Below are 23,630 nucleotides of genomic sequence, written 5' to 3'. Positions count from 1 at the left end.
GGAGCAGTGCTCCAAAAGCTAGTGGCGTTTGCTACCAAATAAACCTGTTGGACTTTAACCTGGTGTTGTGAGAATTCTTACTGTGTTTACCCAGTCCAACGCAGGCATCTCCACAGCAGTGGAAGTTTGCCATCGGTTGGACTAAACGATTCCACCAGTGGGCAAGAATGGCTGGAAGATCCTGCCCAAAATTTTCATTTTTAAAAAATCCAACAATAAAAATCTGAAGGAATGAGACTCCACACTCCTAAATTAATTTTCAAAGTCAGTGTTGACAGTAATTAAAACTTACTATGCTGTTTTTAAAAAAAAATGAATTGGCAAATCCTAACACTTATTGACACATTTGGACAGTACCTAGTGGGTAAGTACCACAACTTCATGCCTCTCATCTGTTTGAATTCTGAATATATCAGAATTATATCAGAATGGTTTAATTATAATATCAGGAGGAATGATGGAATACAGGAGCAGAGGTATCTTGCTGTAATTATACAGGGCCTTGGTAAGGCCACACCTGGAATATTGTGTGCAATTTTGGTCATTTCATATGAGGAAGGGTAGTCTTACTCTAGAGGGAGTGTAGAGAGGGTTCAGAACGTATGAACAGAAGACTGATTCCTAGGATGAAAACTCTGACATATCAGGAGAGATTGAATTGCTGGAGTTCAGAAGAATGAGGGGAGGATCTCAGAAACATATAAAATTCTAACAGGACCAGACAGGGTAAATGCAGGAAGGGTGTTCCTGATGGTGGGAGTGTCCACAACCAGGGGTCACAGTCTGAGGATACAGGGTTGATTGTTTAGGACAAGAGTTGAGAAATTTCTCCACCCAGAGAGTGGTGAATGCGTGGAATTCGCTAGAAAGTAGTTGAAGTCAAAATATTGATGTTTTCAAGAAGCAGTTGATATAGCACTTGGAGTGAAGGGGATCAAAGGATATGAGGGAAAGGGGGGGGGCGGAATCAGACTGTTGAGTTGGATGATCAGCCATGATCATAATCATAGAATCCTGCAGTGCAGAAAGAGGCCCTTCGGCCCATCGAGTCTGCACCGACCACAATCCCACCCAGGCCCTATCCCTATATTCCTCCATATTTTACCCACTAATCCCTCTAACCTAAGCATCCCGGGACACTAAGGGGCAATTTTAGCATGGCCATTCAACCTAACCCGCACATCTTTGGACTGTGGGAGGAAACTGGAGCATCCGGAGGAAACCCACGCAGACACAAGGAGAATGTACAAACTCCACACAGGCAGTGACCCAAGCCGGGAATCAAACCCAGGTCCCTGGAGCTGTGAAGCAGCAGTGCTAACCACTGTACTACCGTGCCGCATAATAAATGACAGAACAGGCTCTAAGGGCTGAATGGCCTCTTGCTCCTTTTTTCTAGATATGTAACAGTGCAACTCAGGCAACACCTTCTGATTTCAGTATTTCAGATGTCAGAAGTTGCTGTCTTGAGTTACTCCTTAACAACGATGAGTACTTCAAACTACTACTACCATCTGCAACCAGCTGTTGTTTTCTGTTCAATGTGGACAGGTTGTTAAATCTGCCAGCTTTCAACTTGAGCTGCTGGACAGGAATGCCATCTGCTTTTGCTGATTTCCCACTGGTAGTTAAAATTGGCCCTCCAGTTTCATTCCAACATACTTTTGATTTCAACTGTGATTAATATTTATAGTGTAACCTCATAAGTACAACACACAAACATCATTTTAGTGACTGACTTGTTTAATTTCTTTCGCCGTTGTCTTGATAGATTTTTCTAATTGTAAATCTCAAGAATGTTATTTCTACTCCTGGGTACAGCCAGCCATGTAATATACTTTCCACTTGTATTCCAAAGAACAAATAAACACTTTGGCCCATGAATTGTGGGTGGTCTCTGCCAAAGGTAAACACATCTTGATCTCATGTGTTCCTGTAATTCAGCTAGCTGTCATGGGTTGGCTGCAGTTCACACAAACAAAACCCTCGTATAGAGATGTTAGGAACCAGGTTCACTGACATACAGGGTAATATCTGACCCCAGTCTTTGACCAGGACATGTGATAAAAGAATCCGTGTCAGATTGGAATCTGGCAATCTTGTCCAGTGGAAAGCTGTGCCAGCAGGGATATTGAGGTTGATCTGGAAATATTTGTAAGTAAACAAAATTATGTCATCAGCACAGGTTATTTCAGATTTATTTCTATCATAAGATGGTTTAAACTTAATAATTCTCACCATACATAAAACACTTATGGCTCCCTGTTGGAGGAGGGGAGGTGGAAATCATATTGCATATAAGTCTATAAAGTGATTTGTATTTTTTTGTGCAAATAATTGCTTGTGGTTTCTGCTCATTTGCACATCCAAGCTCTTGACTTGTATTGAACTCCTGAAGTAGTCTATCCACTACTGTGCACAAACATGTTATTAAATATACTTAAAAACCCAATATTGACAAGAAGGTGGCGTGCAGACAGTGTTTGCCCCATGCTCCGAGAGGTAAAAACTAAATTATGTTAGGCATACTTTTATTATTTTTGTCTCTCTATCTTTTGGGTGCAAATGCATGTGATTTTGCTTGCAAAATTCTGAGCAATGGCCAGAACCTGACTTCAGGAGGACACTGTGGTAGCAGGCTGCATCGCCTCGATCTATCCTGATGTCACTTCTGCTGGTGGAGAAACGAATCATTTGAGTAAGGGGGATTGTGAAAGTGTGGAGCTGTTTACAGATGCATTACAATCTGTACATCAAGAATGATATATGTGGAAAAATTGACATGCTGGCCGCATGTCTCCCTTCAGTGATAGTGAGTGGGACTATTTTATAGCCTCGTTCATCCCGAAACCATAAAATCCCACCCAAGGTCAATGGACCTTCCCATTGTCCGTCCCTCGTCCGCTCCAATTCCTGTAGAAGGCGGAGCAGTAAAATTCCAGGCAGTTTCTGACTGGGAAGGGCTGAAGTCCCCCATTACAACACAGCAAGTAGCCTCTGAATCTCAGGAAATCTGTTTGAAGGAACTTGAGCAGGTTCAGCAGTGTTCTGTGGCAATACTGTGGTGGACCTGCAGAGTACAGTAAATCAGCTCTAAGCCAAAGTCAAACCATCATGTGCAAAGACTCCAAAGGTGTGCAACTTCGGTTGATTGGCCATGTAAAATTGTGTTTGGGGGCGGGGGTGGGGTGTGCCCAGCAGGATAAATACATGGGGTTATAGGATTGTTGGGATCCGGTGGGATTGTTGTCAGTGCAGGCTCGATGGATCAAGTGGCCTCTGTAGAAATTGTATGATTTGAAAGTTAAAAGGTAAAGTTTATTTATTAGTCACAAGTAGGCTTACATTGACACTGCAATGACGTTACTGTGAAAATCCCCTAGTCCCCACTCTCTGGTGCCTGTTCAGGACTGACAGCAAAATTGTAAAGATTTGGAGGGGCATCAGAAGTGCAACAACATTTGCCAATTTGGACTGTCTTTCGCCACAGTTTTGGACTGTGCCTAAGGGTGGTGAGAATTGTCACCATTTTGTTAACAGGTTCATTGTTACCATGCTCATGACACCCCTCCAGTTGAGCACACATTACCAAATTGTACAACAATGTTCTTGTCTTGTTAACATCTGCCAACCTTGTGTGAAGTGGTTATGTTGCAGGGCATTTGAGACAGACTTCTGCCTCTGTGGGTTAGAATATCACTAAGCTATAGTCATTGTTAATATGCCCTTTTCTGTTGTTAATGTCACAAACCCTCTGTTCATAATGGGACTTCGTAGATCAGCTGTGTTTTGTGAAGAGTGTTATGTAGAAGTTTTAAGTTAGGTCTACATGCATCTCATTTAAGGTGTTTTTATTCTCTCTCTTCTCGTTTTATCATGCTCAGCCTTCTACTGCTTTATAAAAGTTGTTTAGGCATTTTAACATTGCTTAGAATATGCCGTATTATCTTTACAAGTCCTCCCCCTGTCCATGAAAATGAGTGAATTTGTGTTTCTCCGAGGGAAAAAAATCATAGAATCGTAGAATTCCTACAGTGCAGAAGGAGGTCATTTGGCCCATCAAGTCTACACCGACAACAATTCCACCCAAATACTATCCCCGTAACCAACATATTTACCCCGTTAATCCCTCTAACCTACGCATCCCTGGACAGTAAGGGCAAATTTAGCATGGCCAGTCAACCTAACCCACAATTTTTCGGACTGTGGGAGGAAGCTGGAGGAAACCCACACAGACGTGGGGAGAATGTGTAAACTCTACACAGACAGTGACCCAAGCCGAGAATTAAATCCACGTCCCTGGTGTTGTGAGGCAACAGTGCAAACCACTGTGCCACCATGCTGCCTTTTTTCTAAAAAAAAGGTTATTTTCATATTCTCGCTCTCTTTTTTCCCCCCTCTTTTTTCCATATGTGTGCCTGAGTGTATGAGATGATTCAGTCTAAAAGGTCACAGCAGTTTGGGCGATGTGTTGGAAGGTTTGCCAGCTGGAATGTTAAGGGTTTGAATCACACCATCGAGCACAACGGAATCTTACAGCAACTCCAACGTCCAGGTGCACAAGTTGTTTCCCTTCAGGAAACCCACCTTAGAGTCTCAGATCACAGAGTGGATGGGCTAACTTCAGCATTCAACTTTTCACTGCAGAGCTAGGGGAGCAGCAATTTTAGTACACAATTCCTTACCTTTTGTGGCTTCAAATGTTATGATTGGTTCGAATGGCTGATATATTAGGGTAGGACAATGGTTAGCATTGCTATCTCACAGCGCCAGGAACCCGGGTTCAATTCTGGTCTTGGGTCACTGTCTGTGTGGAGTTTGCTAGTTCTTCCCATGTCTGCGTGGGTTTCCTCCTGGTGTTCCGATTTCCTCCCACACTCCAAAGATGTGTGGGTTAGGTGGATTGGCCATGCTAAATTGTTCCTTAGCGTCGGGGACTAACTGGGGTAAATACATGAGGTTAGGGTTGGGGTTGAGTTGAGGTCGGTGCAGACTTGAGGTCGGTGCAGACTTGATGGGCTGAACAGCCTCCTGTACGGTAGGATTCTTTATGATTATCGTTAAGGGTAGGATATATAACACTCCCTTAATGTATGTGCCTCTAATTGGAATAACAAAGATTTCTTTCACTGATTTTTATCATCCCTATCAGATATGGGTTTGCACTTACTTATTTTATGGCATGGCTTTAATTCCTGGTTGAATGCTGGCCAAGGCCGCCGCTTTACTGAAACCAGCACACCTTCGAAGTCTGCTGAGATTACATTATTCAGGAGGATGCAGTCTCAGCCCCATAATGTTTCTTCAACCCAATTAGCAGGAGTACTCTTCCTCCTCCTCCCCTGGCCATCATACATATACATGTATTGATTATTTTTTATTAAATAATAAACTTCTTCTGGCTGTCCACTCACATTCATCTAACGCTATAACTATTTCTGACCACGTTCCTCTAACAATGGGTTTACTGCTTGGTGCCAGGACTGAATCCCACTCCCCTAGTGATGTAATCTACATATGCTGCCAGATGACTTTGTTAATTTTCTGTAGACTGGTAGAGATGCTTTTACAGCTACTAATGGTGCTGCTGCTATCTCTACCTCTTCTATGGGAGTTCTTTAAGCTGTGTGAATTCATTGGGGCTGAGCGCAAAAGTGTGCAGAATGGACGACCCCCCGCCCCCATGTGAAATTGACATCTCCTCTCTGCCAAAGGACTTCAAAGGGATGTGCTCACACCTGCAGCTTCTGACAGGGAGAAAAGGAAATCTCTGCTGCAGAATGGAGTGTTGCAATGATTTTAAAATCCTGCCATGTAACTGAGGAACATTCAAACTTAACTTTTCAGGCAAGAATGCAGGTGTTGATCACAGGGCTACCTCAAATCATCATGCCAGAGATGATCTTCAGGTGTGCCAGGGCTAGAAGGGGCAGTCCAGCCAGGACACCAGAGGCGGGCAGTGGTGATGTCAACCCTTTGCCCTCACCCAGTGCCCTGAACCCTTGGGGGACTTGCTGCAGCCTAGAAGCGGCAGATGGACAAATGTCCATTGGACCCACCTCCTTGACCACCCTCGGTCCAAGGTGGCAGGCCAGGGTGTCAGTGCCACAGGGCAGTGCACTGTGGGCACTGCGGAGGCTTGGTGTGGAGGGGTGGTCTATGGGGGGGGAAAAGAATTCTGGAGGGGACCTGAGTGGGAGGGGCTCTGAGTTGGGAGGATGGTTGGGAGGGGAACTGAATGGGGGGGGATCTGAGTGTTGGGTTGGGGGCGGCAAGGCAAATGAGGGTTTGGATCTCATGTCTGCGTGGTATGCAAGGACAGATCCATTACTTGTGGTTTTGGGGGCAGTGGGAGGATGATGGCGGTGCTCCCTTGATTTTTTGGGGGTTGAGGGATCTGTCTCCAGCATGGAGGTGACACCCTGATCTCTGAATAGCAGGACTGGCCAGCGAATTGCTCAAAATGCATCAATTTGCAGCCATCAGGTAGGTGAATCCCACCTCACAGACTGCTAGTGCCAGCAGCATTAGCAAATCAGCTGGCGTGGGCACTTAATTCCAGTTTGGGAGAATCGTGGCCTCCTTTGCTGGGCTCTCTTATATTGGTCCCAGGCAGACAATCAACTGGACACCCCAGTTGGTTATACTTAGAATCATCATCTTGTTCCCCTTCCTCCTTGGTGACTCTGATTTACTCTCCCTTCATTTCAGCCACCTATCTTCATACTAAGAATATCATTGTTAAGTCGACCCTTAGAATTTGCGTACAGTCGGATGCCAATTTGGCTTGCAAACCTTCCCAGTACTTTTCACGTTGTCAGTGGACTGCATTCTTCCCTGTATCCTGGATGGAGCTTTTAATATTTAGCCTACTCGTGACATTCGAACACTTCACAATCTATATGTTGATGACTTATTTGCATCACTTCAACAGATTATGCACAAATTTTCACTCCCCACTGTTTCAGATATTTGCCGATATACAATTTTATATGACTCCACTGTTTCCTACACTTCCCTCACGCTCTCCTATTGATGTATTTTTGACTCCAGTCTCAACAGTGAGCGATGTTGGGGTGAATTTTAACATCCCACCCACCACAGGAATCAGAGCAGGTAGGGGGCGGACCATGGAAAGATCTGTTGATTTTTCTGGTTTCACGGGATTTTCCATTTCTGGGGCAAGAGGCACCAGTAAATCCTGTCTGTTATCTCTGTTCTATATGCTAAAATTATTTCTCTTAGTTCTTCATTAACAACTGTAAAGACTTTATGGAAGCAAGACTTCCCTGCTACCATCAGACTTTTGAATGAACCTACCTTGCACTAAGTTGATCTTTCTCTGCAACCTAGCTATGACTATAACACTACATTCTGCGCTCTCTTTTTCTTCTCTGTGAACACTGTGCTTTGTCTGTAAAGCACGCAAGAAACAATACTTTTCACTGTATGTTAGTACATGTGACAAATCAAATCAAAAACTCAGGCAAGGAATTCACAGTTGAGACTTTGGATACAGTAGTTTTGGGCGCTGTACTTACGCAAGGATATTTTGGCCTTGGAGGGAGTGCAGAGGAGGTTTACTAGGCTGATGCCGGAGTTGAGGGGGTTGATCTATGAGGAGAGGCTGAATAAACTAAGCTTATACTCGTTAGAGTTTAGAAGAATGAGGGGAGATCTCATTGAGACGTATAAGATGATGAATGGGATGGATAGGATAGAGGTGGAAAGACTCTTCCCGCTCAGAAAGGACAGTAGGACTAGGGGGCACAGCCTCAAGATAAAGGGGGGGCGGTTTAGAACGGAGTTGAGGAGGAACTTCTTCACTCAAAGGGTGGTGAATCTCTGGAATTCTCTTCCCGTTGAAGTGGTGGAGGCTACCTCGCTAAATATTTTTAAGACGCGGGTTGATGGGTTTCTGATAAGAGAGGGGATTAAGGGTTATGGGGAGAGGGCGGGAATGTGGAACTGAGCCACGACAGATCAGCCATGATCTTATTGAATGGTGGGGCAGGCTCGAAGGGCCAGATGGCCTCCTCCTGCTGCTATTTCTTATGTTCTTATTACATCAAATTCATTCCTCATCTGTCTGTGCTAAACTTGGTGTGACACAATGACCAGAATTCTCCAACCTCATTCGCAGCTGGGACTCTCCAGTCCTGCCGCATTGAACAGAGATTTGACTGAGTACCAAATTTTCCATCCTCACTGGTAGTGGTAATAGGGCGTGCCAAAGAAGGAGCAGCGCTCCAAAAGCTCACGATTCCAAATAAACCTGTTGAACTTTAACCTGGTGTTGCAAGACGACTTGCATGTATTTAGAGGGGGTGTTGTACACAACTCGATTCTCTTCTGTGACCACTGACTTTATCATATTCTCCCTCCTCTCTGTATCACAAAACATTAATGTTTAGAGGTTGTGTGGGATTTTACGGCCTTGCTCATTCCAAAACTGTAAAATCCCATCCGAGGCCAACGGACCTTCCCATGCTCAGCCTCTCGCCCCCTCTGTTTCCTGTGGCAGGTGGGCCGGTAAAATTCCGGCCATTATGTTTTTGTCTAGAAAATCTTAATAAACATAACATTTTTTTAAAAAACCTGGTGACTTTTGATTTTACAATCTAACTGCCCCTAAATAACTTACAGATTTTTAGCTTCAGTATCCTCCCAGTATTAGGCCATAGTGTGATTCGCGATCAGAACATTGTGCAGTGCGTTGGAGCTCAATGAGTCAAGTGATGTTTGGAGTTTTCCCCCATATGGAGTAGCAAATCTTTCCATTGCTGCCACTGGAAATCACCAAGTGAAAGGCTGAAAAGTTGCCATGAATGTCATTTCAGGCTCTATCTTCCACATCTCCCACTTCATGGTTTGAGAGCCAGAAAAGCAAAGACAGGGCCAACTATGGGAAGATCAAGTTGAAGTAAATAAGAACCAATAGGATAGGATCATAATTAGAACAACCATTTAATTATTTTATGATTTCCTTTCTGTTATATACCAGATGTGTTTGGATGAACTAGGTGGGCCACATAGCCTTTCTCATCATTACTTGTATCTTGCCAAAGGCACGATTGTAAAATCCAAAGTTATTACTGGGTTTTAAAAAATATTTAATGTTTATGCACAATAGGGGATAGATTGCATCAGAGGTTCAACATAAGTCAAGCCTAGAGCTTGGATTTGTAAATGAGCAGACAGATGAGAGGCCTCAAGCAATTTTGAAAAGAGATAAAAATGTGGATGATAAATCCGAATAAAGATAAAGTGCATAAAGATGATGCACTTCAAGAATGGTTGCTCTAATGTATGTAAGCCTTTGTAAAATCGAGTTTGATGAGTTACCTTTCTGAAGTTGTGAAATAAGTAGGTATATACACTGGGTGATGAAGAAGAAATGCAGATGGCATCACTGACAGGGAAGTTTACATTCCTTGTCTGTTGTGAAAATTCCATGTTTCTCATCCTCTCGGCTGGACTGCTCCTGTGATGTTACTAATGGGCATTGTCCTGGACTGGCTTGATAGGAAGCAGTGATGAGGCTCATCTGGAGCCAGAAATGGTGAGGAACCATTCATTGCTGTGTTACTGACTGGATGCAGAAATCAACAAGGAAAGTGACAATACTGAGACTATTTGCTAGGCAGTGCATGAGGTGCTCTGCTTTGAAGAAGCAGGATAATGAAGAAATATTTGGAAGGTTCCAGACTGCTGTATTTTTCGGGCTGACTCAGTGGGGAATAATCATCCTGTTGAAAGTGATCAACACTAGGGAATGTCATAGAAAGAAGCTGATTTGCATCAGAAAACACCAACGGGTGCTAAAATATTCCTTTACGGTCAGGGAAATAACCTATGTGCATGATAATAATTCCAGGCCTTGGTTTCAGCTAATATATCAATAATGATTGGAATTTTAACCCATTTTGTAATATGTTAAACAACATAATTCCTATTATTTTTTATTGTATGAAAGCTACAGTGCAACTTTTACTAGCTGTACAGTCTAATATGTAGTCTTAATAAATGTACATCAGATCACTTGTGCACATCAGTATTGTATTTATTTTTCATCGGTGCTAGTTCACTCTAAAAACTTTAGAGTATAAAATACACTTACAATTAGTGTTTTCAGTTAAGGGAGGCACAGTGGTTAGCACTACTGTCTCACAGCACCAGGGACCCGGATTCAATTCCAGCCTCGGGTCACCATCTGTGTGGGTTTTCTTCTTATGATTCTATTACAACATCAGTCTCCTTACCGCCATTACATTTGTAATCTAGTTCCAAAAATGGACTATCTGAACTAACTATGTTAATTTTGTTCTCCAAGATGCCGTTTCCAAATTTTAAAAGTAGCCTTGCAGAATTACAGATGGCACAGTGGTTAGCAATGCTGCCTCTCAGCACCAGGGACCAGGTTCAATTCCAGCCTTGGGCCACTGTCTGTATGGCGTTTGCACATCCTCCCCATGTCTGTGTGGGTTTTCTCCAGGTGCTCTGGATTTCTCCCACAGTCCATAGATGTGCGGATTAGGTGAATTGGCCATGCTGAATTGCGCCTAGTGTCAGGAGGACTAGCTAGGGTAAATACATGGAATTACGGGGATAGAACCTGGGTGGGATTTGGTCGATGCAGACCTGATGGGCCAAATGGCCGCCTCCTGCACTGTGGGGATTCTATGATTTCATAATAATTTGCAGTTACAGTTTGTGGAATGGAACAGGAACATAGTCTGTTTGCATCAGAAACGTTGCTTCTGTGAGTTAATAGTCCCTGTCAGCAACAGGGATCAAAAAGAGATAGAGGGAAAGAAAAATCCTCTATCACATAATCTTAATGATGCTCCAGCCCTGAACCTTTTTCATCCACATGGACAGCATGTCACCAGTAAAGTTCACTGACATCCTGACCATCTACTTCTTTTCCATTTCTTAATCAAAATAGGTTTCCACACTCCTGATCACCAAGGGACGGCATGCAGGCACAGTGGTTAGCGTGGCTGCCCCTCAGCTCCAGGGACCCAGATTCAATTCTGGCCTCGGGTCACTGTCTGTGTAGAGTTTGCACATTCTTCCCATGTCTGCATGGGTTTTCTCCAGGTGCTGTGGTTTCCTCCCACAGTCCAAAGATATGTGGGTTAGGCGGATTGGCCAAATTGCCCCTTTGTGTCAGGGAATTAGGAGGATAAATATGTAGGGTTCCGAGGATAAGACTGGTCTGGGATTATTGTGGGTGAAGGCTTGATGGGCCAAATGGCCGCCTCCCGCACTGCAGGGATTCTGTGAAGTAGCTGAAAGAATCAAGATGTCGCCTGGTGTTAGAGCTAACCATTCGGTCTAAAATGTCCTGGTTTTAAATGCTGGGCTGTGTTTGACCTTGATTGTTTATTCAGTGATCCTGGCTGAAAGTACACAATTCCTCATGTCGTAGACTCATCACAACATAGAAGGAGGCCATTCAGCCCCTCAGAGTACTTGCTGGGTATCTATTGAGTACTCCAATCTGTCCCATTATCCTGCTGTATCCCTATGGCCGTGCAAGTTAGTTTCCTTCAACTGCTTCTTTCATTTTGAAATCATTCTTCATCTTCCCTTCCATCACCCTTGAAGGCAGCATGTTCTAGATCAATACCACTCACATTCTCATCCTAGGATATCCCTTGCATTTCTTGCCTAATTCTTCAGCTAATGGGAGCAACCTTTCTTTATCTACCTTATCTGAATCTGTCATAGTCTTGTACACCTCTAACAAATGTCCCCTTCAATCTTTTTGCCCCAAGGAGAACAATCCCAGTAAATCACAACCACTATATTCCCATGGTATTAAACATTGTGTCTCCACTGGGAACCTGTGGTATTATGTTTTAATAAATGGCATGTGAACTTGACCAGGAAAACTCCTCTTGCCTGCAGGCGAAAAATAATCCTGTTAGAAGGTGGGAGAAACTTGCAAGCCTAATTGTTACCATTAAAAGAATGTGAACTTGAAACTTGAGTATGAATGTATGTATAAATTCCTTTTAGTAAAATGTGTGCTGCTCTTATTCCATTGGAATTATCAGTACCTGCAGAAGGATGTGTAGAGTGGTTTTTATTTCATGGAGATTTGTCTGTAATACTCCAGTATGTAAATGGTGATTAAACTGAGTGACTGTTTATGTGCAGTTTAGCATGTCAAACCCCATAGGAACATATTTGTTAAAACATATACTGCGTAGATTGTACCGCATTCGGTTTAAGCATCACTTTTATATTGGTTTGTGGGATGTGAGCTGTGCTGGTGAGGCCAGCATTTATTTCCCATAACTGATTGCCTTTGTGGTAAGCCACCTTTTTGAACTACTTCAGTCCCTGTCATGTACTTTTGGGGAAGGAGTTTCAGTATTTTGACTCTGCAACAGTGAAAGAACAGTGATGTAGTTCTGAATCAGAATGAATCAGAAAGAGACTTGGAGATGGTAGTGTCCCCATATGTCTGTTGCCTTTTTCCTTCTGGGTGGTAGATGTTGCGGATTTGGAAAGTATTATTGAAGGAGCGTTGGTGAGGTGCTATAGCATATCCACACACTGTTGTTAGTGTGTGCCAATTGTGGTGGAGTGAATGCTTAAGATAGTGGATTGGGTGCCAATTAAGCGGGGTTGCTTTGTCCTGAATCTTATCAAGCCTCTTGAGCGTTGTTGGAACTGAACTCATCCAGACCAGTGGGAGTATTCCATCACACTTCTGACTTCTGCTGTGTAGATGGTGGACAGGCTTTGGGGAGTCCAGCAGTGAGTTAGGAGGATTCCCAGCCTCTGATCTGCTCTTGTAGTCACAGAATTTATGTTAACTTAAGTTTCTAATTAACGCTAATGGTTTGATTTTCTCTATTTTTGGCAACATCCTTTGCTTGGCACTCGTGAGTTGACAATACTGCTTGCCACTTAGCCCAAGTCTGAATATTGTCCAGGTTTTGCTAATGCAGGCACGGACTGTCACTATCTGAGGAGTCATAAATGATTGGATTTATTATTGTCATGTGTATTATTATACATGAAAAACATTGTTTATTGCATTGTACAGACAAAGCAGACCATAACTAGAGAAGGAATGGATTGGGTGCAGAATGTAATGTTACAGTCATAGCTAGGGTGTAGAGAAAGATCACCTTAACGTGAGGTAGGACCATTCAAAAGTCTGACTACAGCAGGGAAGAAGCTGTTCTTGAGACAGCTGGTACATGGCCTCAAACTTTTATAAGAGGTTAGAAGAGATTATGACCAGGTTGCATGCACGTCTTTCGGATTGTGGGAGGAAACTGGAGCACCCGGAAGAAACCTACGCAAACACGGGGAGAACTCGCTCAGTGACCCAAGCTGGGAATCAAACCCAGGTCCCCGGTACTGAGAGGCAGCGGTGCTAAACACTGAGCCACCATGCCACCCTAGGAGGAGTATATAAGGAATAGTAAGGGGCTAAGGGCAAAACCTTGTGGGGCATTGGTGTTGAAGATGATCATGGAGGAGAAGGTGTTGCCTGTCTTTACTGATTGTGGGTTAGGAAGGACTGAACATTTTACAATCATCAATAAGCATCCCCACTTCTGACTTCATGATGGAGGGAAGGTCATCAATGAATGAGCAGAAGACAATTGGGCCAATGTTGCTTTCCTGAGGAACTCATGCACCTATGGGCCTTCCTTTATGCTGGGTTATTTGATGAGTTATGCATCATCTGTGACGTTCAAACCTTCTGTATGTTGTGATCTTGACAAGAGTCAACGTACAAATAGAGTTATTCATGTAACATTAAGTATAGTATCTTGAGACTAATGTTGTGCATTCTGTTGACAGCAGCTAAATAATCACAGAAGGTACCAGAAGGATCTTTTGCAACTGGTTTATGCAGGGATTACAGATTGTGTTTGTATAGATAAATTGTATTCCTTTTTAAATTAGGTCTCTTGTGATGCCTTGTTTTCTGTTGCGTTCCCATGAGTGACAGCTGGCTAGGATGTCTGTCTGTAAGCGGAGTCATAGGAACATTCCATTTCTGATGACGTGTCGGCACCAAAAAGCTTATGCATGTAGCCAATAAGAGAGGTACACGGCGTTGTACCGTATTTAAACTCCACAAGGGGTTAACCCACTTAAAATGTGCAGACATGTGGAAGTGCAGCTGCATGAAGACATTTGGGACACAGCTAGTAACTTGCCAGAGAGGAGCCTGCTTCACTAAAAGGACTCCAATTAATTGTGCTGAGACCTAAATGGTTACCTGCACCAATGGGGGGGCCTTCTGATATGTTTAAAACAATTTTAGCAAGTCCCATGTTTAACTGAACTGACACCAGTGAAACTCTATAGGTTAGACTTACCGATGGGGAAACCTGTGTTTGTGATCTAGATGAAAGAAACAAAATTAACTTTATTCCCCAAGTTTTCACTGAAGTCAGGTAATGGTCATAACCGTTGGGAATTATCCTGTACCAGTGACAACGTCGAGGAGGAAAGAACTCTCTTGGCTGCTGTGTTGGTGATGTCATTAATTTGTATAGAAAACAGAACTGTTTCCTGATAGAAATCTCGAAATTTGATTGATCTGTCAAAACCCCTTTCCTGAGGTATTATGGAATCAGAAAGGGAGCTTTCATGCAGAGGAAAGGGAGAAAGGATAGGATTTCAGAATGCCAAAGAAAGGAAAGAAATGCATGTTTAAATTAGAAGGGACTGTTGTTCTTGCAGGTCAAGGCTGTATTTAATCCAGAGCATATTATTTTACTACTGCTAGTCACTTCATTTTAGCAAAAATAAGATAGAACTTCAAAGGCTTTAAGATAGAGTATACTTTTTGAATAAGCGCAGTGAAAACAAATTTAAAGTGAATTCTCTAAAAATTTTTGATTTAATCAACTTAGTATTTTATAACTTTGACTCCGTATTTCCAGTGATTTAGAATTCAGTTACTGTCAACTTCTTAGACTCTACAAGGAGCATCACATCTGTCCTGTTGCTGTGTGGGGTGGCGGTGAAGAACTGTTGCCGTCTGTCTTACCCTGTAGAATTACACTTCTTCCTCTTCTACTTGGTAGAGTAGAAATGAGTCTGGAAGCCTTGGAACAGTTTTTGTTCAGAAGGTGTACGGAAGTGAACATTTCTGAATGAGAGTAAAACTGGAGGGAATGAGTTTGTTTTCTATAAAGAGTTAACACTGTGTTCCAAGGTGTCCCACATTCCACCCATGAACAGTAAGGTAGCACAGGGGTTAGCACTGCTGCTTCACAGTGGCAGGGACCTGGGTTCAGTTCTGGCCTCAGGTCACTGTCTGTGTGGAGTTTGCACATTCTCCCTGGGCCTGTGTGGGTTTCTTCCAGGTGGTCTGGTTTCCTCCCGCACTGTAAAGATGTGCGAGTTAGATTGATTGGCTAAATTGCCCCTTAGTGTCAGGGGAACTAGCGGGGTAAATACGTAGTGTTATGGGGACAGGATCTGGGTGGGATTGTTGTCAGTGCAGGCTTGATGGGCCAAGTGGCCTCCTTCTGCACTGTAGGGATTCTATGACTCCCAGAATTCAAGTCTGTAAGATTGAAAGGGACAGACCTATTGAATGAAAACTTCAGTATGGTTTGAGTTTGAAAGCTGCATACATTTTTGCAAATGTTGGTTAACCCCTTTTTTAGGGCTGCAACTCGCCAATAAAACTCAATTTCAGCCCTAGAATGGAAGCGTCTGTTTATCTCTAATGAGCAGCACTGTTCAGCTAGATTACAAATTGCTCTGCGCATAGTTCAAAGTGTGCAGGAGACGACTATTAATCTGTCTACTTCAAAGGCTCAGCAGGTGTTTTCTTTAGGCTCCCAGCAGGGATCCCCAGACAGAGCTCTAAACATTTGGAGGGAAGACAGCTTTTTTTAAAAAAAATAAACATTTACCTTGAATAGTGTGATGGGGAAAAGGACAAAGTAATTGTGTTTGTACATTTGGGCCATTTAGGAATTAAAATAGTGCAAAGAACAAATTAATAGCATGCTTTAAAAATATATATTCCATTTCCTTTGGACTGTAGTGAGGATCTGCTGTAATGGGGCTTCACATTAGAGGCAGATCCTTTTGGTTCAGAATCTTATTGAGGGTAAAATAAATATGTATTTTTTTTTAATTTTCCAAATTTATTAGCTCTTGAAGTGCCTAAAATGTGGTTACCTGAGGTACACTGCTGCAAAGATGATGTATGTTAGTTAACGTAATTAAATAGCAGAACCAGCTTGAGGGCCTGACTGGCCTGTTGTTCTGTGCCTTTAATAGGCAGCTTCAGATACAAGTTTATTCTGACTGCTTGACCAGTTTTTATTCAGCTTTTCATAGATATTAAGGATTTGTTTTAATTGCAATGAAATATAAGGATTAGGCATTGCCTTGACATTGTCTCAAACCTGCCCCCTACAGGAGAATTTAAATATAATACAAGGATAATTAATCTTCATTCCAAGTAAAACAGCAGACAAAAACAATCCGGCAAGATGAATGCAGAAGTATAATTCTGTATTAAAGATTTAATAGTAGTAGAATTATTTGAGGATTTTTGCATTAGGAATTCACTGTATAGATGGATCAGCATCAAGGTATATATAGATCTGACAAAATGAATGCAATAAGTGCTTGTAGAATGGCTTGCTTGCATTCAGATGAGCGGAACAGCAATCTGAGCAGATGCTTGTAATGTGTATTTTAATGCAGTTCCCCATAAGCTTTGCTCAGAGATATCTAGCATTTTGTTTTTGTTTCAACTTCACCCCCTGCCCGCGCTATCACAGAAAGATCTCATCTGTGCAATCGGTTTTCAGACATCTTGCATAGATGGCTGTGTGAAACCCCGTGATGGCAATGCGTTTACTCTGTGTGTTTTGGGGATGTTTAGAAGAAGATAGAAGGAAGGAATCGTGATTTGGAATGGGAACCTGAGCACTGCTGTTCCCCAGTCACTGTCGACGTAAAGTCATTTTCCTCAAGTAAGGTCAACTAATTCAGCAGGGACCAAAGGTTAAATCCAGGATCCAGTTTCTGTATTGCCTACCACACATGATACATTAAGCCAACAGGAGAGAAATCTATCAAGTTTATATTCTGCCTTGAATATAAAAATCTGTTTTTTTGTCTTGTGATTTTAAAATTAAACAGCTACAAATTAATCATTTTTTTTCTCTCTTAAATATAATCAGTTTTTGAACAAATTGTCGAACACAAGACTATTTACCACTTCCTCCTCCTACTACAAAATTAAATAAATTTCCATCAAGTTTCATACAATAAAATATTCTTCCAGGGCTTGTTAACCAAAATTAATTAACTTGAGTATTAAACAGCAGTATAAGAAGATCCACAAAGTTGGTGAATTTATGATGTGGAGATGCTGGCATTGGACTGGGGTGGACATAGTAAGAAGTCTCACAACACCAGATTAAAGTCCAACAGGTTTATTTGTAATCACAAGCTTTTGGAGCACTGTTCCTTCATCGGGTGAGAACATAAGAAATAGGAGCAAGAGTAGGCCATCTAGCCCTTCAAGCCTGCCCCGCCATTCAATAAGATCATGGCTGATCTGTCGTGGCTCAGTTCCACTTTCCCGCCCTCTCCCCATAACCCTTAATCCCCTCTCTTATCAAAAACCCATCAACCCGCGTCTTAAAATATTTAGCGAGGCAGCCTCCACCACTTCAACGGGCAGAGAATTCCAGAGATTCACCACCCTTTGAGTGAAGAAGTTCCTCCTCAACTAGGTTCACAACACGGTATATTGACAGAGACACAATTGCAGGATAATTACAGATTGGAATGAGGGATTTATCCCTCTCCACTCGCACTGCCTGTACCTGTAAAGAGTTGATTACCTGTGAAAGACTCATATTCCAACTATTATCTTGCAATTGTGTTTCTGTCTATATATGCCATGTTTATGAACCCAATTCTCCTCTCACCTGATGAAGAAGCGGCACCCTAAAAGCTTGTGATTATAAATAAACCTGTTGGATTTAACCTGATGTTGTGAGATTTCTTACTGGTGAAATTAACAGGAAATTTTTCAAGCTTGACCACAGCAATTCCTCTGAAAAGGTCAGCATTTGTTGCCAATCCCTAATTTCTTTTGAGAAGGTGGATGTAGGTGCACCCATACTGCTGTTCGAAGGGACTTTGATCCAGCAACAGTGAAGGAATGATACAGTTCCAAGTCAGGTTAGTATGAGACTTGGAAGGTATCTTGAGGTGGTGATATTCACGTAGTCGACTGCTCTTACCCTTCGAGGTGATAGAGGTCAGAGGTTGAGAAGGTGCTGTCAAAGGAACCTTGGCATCTTGTATATAGTGCACCCTAATGTTACAGTGCACTGTTAGTGAGGGGAGTTTAAGGTGATGGGCGGCGTGCCAATCAAGTTGGCTGCTTTGCCCTGAATGGTGTCAAGCTTCTTGAATGTTGTTGGAAGTGCACTCTTCCAAGTGCGGCTTATGGTCTTCATCATTACAGTATTGCTGGTCAGTGAGAGAGCCATGTATTTCATTTAGCACCTTTATTTGAAATATCATTGCATGCAAAAACAAGTACACCCACTTGGTTTGACAGTTCGGGAGGTGGTGGTGAAGTGGTATTGTCACTAAACTAGTAACCCAGAGACCCAGAACCATGTTCTCGGGACCTGGTTTGGAATCCCACCAGGAGATGGTGAAATTTAAATTTAGTGAAAATCTGGAATCAAGAATCTACTGATGATCCCAAAGTTGTTGACATTTAAAACCCACCTGGTTCACTAATGTCCTTTAGGGAAGGAAATCTGCCATCCTTATCTGGTCTGGCCTACATGTGATTCCAGAGCCAAAGCAATGTGGTTGACTCCAAATGCCCTCCGAAATGGCTGAGTGTGAGACTCCGTTGAAGGGCAGTTAAGGATGGGCAATAAACGCTGACCCAGCCAGCGACACCCACATCCAATAAAAAAAACTGTACCTCGATTATGTTGAATTCCTTTCCCATAATCCACAGAATGACGGATCTTTTTCTCCCAAGATCAATTTACAAATTTTAATGTAAAAAAAGATATTGCGCTGAAGTGTGTCCTGAGTACATATTCTGCTGCCGTATGCCAGCAACATTAGTTTGCATTAGTCTAACTTTGAACAGCTTGGGAAATTTACAGCAGGCATTTGGGGTCAGATTGCTTTCTGATTCAGAAAGCCTTTCTAGCTTTGAATGTGCAGCAAACGGAGACATTGAGTAGGGGTGGGTCAGGATAAAGGATGAGTCATTTCCCATTGAGATGAGATGAAATTTCTTCACTCAGACAGTGACGAATGTTTGGAATTCTCTACCCTACAGAGCAGTTATTGAGGATATTCAAGTCTGACCTGCTATATCTTTGGACACTAAAGGAATCGAGTGATACGGGGTAGTGTAGCAAAGTGGAGTTACTGAATGACAGAGCACGATAGAAAGGCCCAGTGGTTTATTCATGTTCCTATTTGTTTCTATTTTGAACAACATACAGGATTTGGTGACGCATCTTGGTTCTAATGTTGGACTTGATGCAGTGGTGGAAGCATTTATTGTTGGACTTGATGCAGTGGTCCCAATATTGATAGCAGATGTGTTTTATTTCCCCATTTGCCAGCTGCATACCACATCCTCCCTTTCTGACATTAATTTACTCCATTTTGATTGATAATTCATAAGAAGGTAGTCAACTCCTGTCAGTTTTATACACTTCATTCTTCTAAATTGAACTGAATACAGGCCCAGTCCCAATCTCACCTCATATGACAAGCCTGCCATTCCAGGAGTCAACTGGTGAACCTTCGCTTTTCTTCCCTTTATAGCAACTATATCCTTCCTTAGGTAAGGACACCAAACTTGCGCACAATACTCCAGCTGTGGTCTCACCAAGATTCTTTACAGCTGCAGTAAGACATTCTTGCTCCTGTACACAAACCCTCTTGCAATAAGCGCCAACATATATTTGCCTTTCTGATGGCTTGCTGCACCTGCATGCTTGCTTTCAGCTACTGGTGTACAAAGATACCCAGGACCCTTTGTACATTAGCATTTCCTGATCTATAACATCCTCTACCATTCTGTTTCTCTGTTCAAAATCGATAACTTCGCATTTGTCCATGTTATACTGCATCTGCTGTGTATTTGCCCACTTTCTCACCTTGAAACCGCTTAACATCCTCCTCACCACCCACATTCCCATCAAGTTTCGTGTCATCAGCAAATTTGGTTCTCTTGTCCAAATCATTGATGTATATAACGAATATGGGTAATCAAAAAATTAAAGTATCTGAGTATGTAGGAAGGGTAATAAAGAGCCATGAATTATATCTGTCTGCTTCATTTATTCAAAGATTGAACGTTACATGATTGTTTCTGTCTGTGGTACAGCAAGCTCTTCTCCTGGAACAGCAACGTATTCATCAACTTCGCAATTACCAAGCATCCATGGAGGCTGCAGGGATTCCAGTAACCTATAGCGGGCATCGTCCACTCTCCCGAGCACAGTCATCGCCTGCTTCTGCTACCTTTCCTATTTCCGTTCAAGAGCCACCCAGCAAACCTCAATTCACTACAGGTAAGTACTTTTCCAATTCTGAAACCTCAGTTAATATTCCTGATCAATTGTGTTAGGATCTGGAGGAGGGAACCGAGTGCAGGGTGTCGAAATTTGCTGATGACACCAAGATTGGGGGAAAGGCAAATTGTGCGGAGGGTGTGGAGAGTCTGCAGAAGGATCTAGATAGGCTGGGCGAATGGGCCAGGAAATGGCAAATGGAATTTAATGTTGGCAAGTGTGAGGTGGTCCACTTTGGTAGGAAGAATGGTAGGAAGGACTATTACTTACGTGGCGCAAAACTGCAGCAGGCGACGGTGCAGAGGGACCTCGGGGTCCTTGTGCATGAGTCGCAAAAACCCAGCTTGCAGGTGCAGCAGGTGGTCAGGAAGGCGAATGGGATGCTGGCCTTCATAGCGAGGGGGATTGAATATAAAAGTAGGGAGGTCTTGCTGCAGCTGTATAGGGCATTGGTGAGGCCGCAGCTGGAGTACTGTGTGCAGTTTTGGGCGCCGCACCTGCGCAAGGATATTTTGGCCCTGGAGGGAGTGCAGAGGAGGTTTACTAGGCTGATACCGGAGTTGAGGGGGTTGAGCTATGAGGAGAGGCTGAATAAACTAGGCTTGTACTCGTTAGAGTTTAGAAGAATGAGGGGAGATCTCATTGAGACGTATAAGATGATGAATGGGATGGATAGGATAGAGGTGGAGAGACTCTTCCCGCTCAAAAAAGACAGTAGGACTAGGGGGCACAGCCTCAAGATAAAGGGGAGGCGGTTTAGAACGGAGTTGAGGAGGAACTTCTTCACTCAAAGGGTGGTGAATCTCTGGAATTCTCTGCCCGTTGAAGTGGTGGAGGCTGCCTCGCTAAATATTTTTAAGAAGCGGGTTGATGGGTTTTTGATAAGAGAGGGGATTAAGGGTTATGGGGAGAGGGCGGGAAAGTGGAACTGAGCCACAACAGATCAGCCATGATCTTATTGAATGGCGGGGCAGGCTCGAAGGGCTAGATGGCCTACTCCTGCTCCTATTTCTTATGTTCTTATGTTCGTAGAATCCCAGCAGTGCAGAAGGAGGCCATTTGGCCCAAGTCTGCACTGACCACAATCCCACCTAGGCTCTATCCCCATAACCCCCATATTTACCCTGTTAAACCTATGTGTCCCGGGACATTGAGGGCCAATTTAGCATAGCCAGCGCATCTAACCTGCATATCTTTGGAGTGTGGGAGGAAACTGGAGCACCCGGAGGAAACCCACGTAGACATGGAGAGAACGTGCAGCCTCCATCCAGATAGTGACCCGATGCCGGAATTGAACCCAGATCCCTGGCGCTGTGAGGCAGCAATACGAATCTCTGTGCCACCATGCCGCCAAGGTCTTTATCACTCTACCTTTTGCAAAGTGTTTGATTTCTGCCTACAAGTTACTGCGTATGTTTATTTGTGCTGAATGTGCTTATCATTTAGTAGCAACATATATGTGGCAAATATATTACTGAATTTTTATGCAGCTTCATGATTTTGGTCTACAAGCTGCCCCATTAGTGGCAGCTCCCAGATCTGCAATCCGCTGATTAAACCCAGCTGTACCTCTTCACTGCTTCTGTGTTGCCACATTCCTTGTCTATCTTCCAGTCCTGCATGAGCTGCCATTTTCTGCAGTTAAACGTTTTGAAGACCCATTGCATTGTTTACAGCCCCTGTCACAAACTCCACTGACTTCTGTCCCTCGCCTTGATCATCTCAGATTGAAGCAGACCGATCAAAATCTGTGTCTTATTCCATCCCAAGCTGACTCCACCTGCCCTCTATCATTAAGACTGTCTAACAAAGGGCCATCTGGACTCAGAACAAATCCAGGCCCTAGTCTCTCTCCACAGATGCTGTCAGACCTGCTGAGCTTTTCCAGCATTTGTTTCATATTCCAGCATCCACGGTATTTTTCCTTTAACTGTCTACTTGTACCTCCATTGCAGGGGTGATGGTGTAGTGGGATTATTACTGGACTAATCATCCAGAGACCTAGGCTAATGCTCTGGGGACATGGGTTCAAAATTTTGAATTTCATTAATAAATTAGGATGTAAATCTATGGTCAGTAGTAATGCTATCTAGGCCTCGCAGTATCCTGTAAGTTTCAATAAGATCCCCCCTCATCCTTCTAAAGTCCAGTAAGTGCAGACCCACAGCCCTCAGCTGTCCTCATACAACAAGCTCTTCATTCCAGGGATCAGTCTTCTGATCCTCCTCTGGACCCTTTCCAAGGTTAGCACATCCTTCCTTGATACAGGACCCAAAATTGCTCATAATATTCCAAGTGGGGTCTGATTAGAGCCTTATACAGCCTCAAGGAAATCTTGTCGTCTTTTCTCGGTCTGGTCTACATTTGACTCCAGACCTACAGAAACTCGCAAGGTCAGTCCAAGGGAAATTCGGCCACGCCAGCGACATCCCCTCTCCCCACCTGAACCACCTCTTAATTGTTATTCCATCCTAGCCTTTATCATCTCTTCACGCAAGTATCTTGGCCAGCATCTTATTCTTCACCCTCGATAAACTTAATCTCTCTGTATCCTATCCTATACCAAGTCCTGCTCACCAGTAACCTCTATCCTCAGATGCCTCAGATTAAAAAAATTTCTTCATCTTGACTGACTCCCTTCAAAGTCTTGCCCTCCCTCTCCCCACCACATCATGTGTCTCTAACCTTCCCCAACACACCTCTACATCCCTCCAACTCTAGAATCATCCCATTTCCTTAACCCCATCATTCGTGGTTGTATCTTTAGTGGTCCAAACCAGTCCGACTCTGGAAGCCCTGCACTGGAAATGGGCAATAGAGAGGTGTCCATTTTAATGAAATTCCAGAAGAACATGGGGATTTAGGCAGCTAATGGCGTGATTGCCAACGTTGATGGCTTGTGAATAAGCAGGAATCTGCTGTCAGAGGGACATGGGGTTCTGAGAAGTCCTAACTAAGATCAAATCCCACACAGGCTGGTACGTTTCTTATGTTCTGAAAAAATCAAATTATCTTAATGGATTAACATGAAAG

At 43.2% G+C, this 23,630-nt stretch overlaps 1 protein-coding gene across 12 annotated transcripts in view; it reads left to right on the top strand.

Moving 5' to 3' along the window:
- The window catches only part of hdac4 (histone deacetylase 4), a 399,164-nt gene that overhangs the window by 297,424 nt on the left and 78,110 nt on the right, over window positions 1–23,630 (top strand). For all 12 annotated transcript variants that reach the window (XM_080198750.1, XM_080198749.1, XM_080198751.1 and 9 more), the window contains one exon: window positions 20,411–20,597. In XM_080198750.1, coding sequence (XP_080054876.1) covers window positions 20,411–20,597 — 187 coding nt within the window. The remainder of the gene's footprint in view (window positions 1–20,410; window positions 20,598–23,630) is intronic.

The sequence above is a fragment of the Carcharhinus amblyrhynchos genome, chromosome 11 (assembly GCF_965287045.1).
Source record: "Carcharhinus amblyrhynchos chromosome 11, sCarAmb.v2.hapA, whole genome shotgun sequence".
NCBI classification, from domain to species: domain Eukaryota; kingdom Metazoa; phylum Chordata; class Chondrichthyes; order Carcharhiniformes; family Carcharhinidae; genus Carcharhinus; species Carcharhinus amblyrhynchos.
Note: the sequence above shows the minus strand (reverse complement) of the source record. Positions and strands in the feature narration are given on the sequence as shown.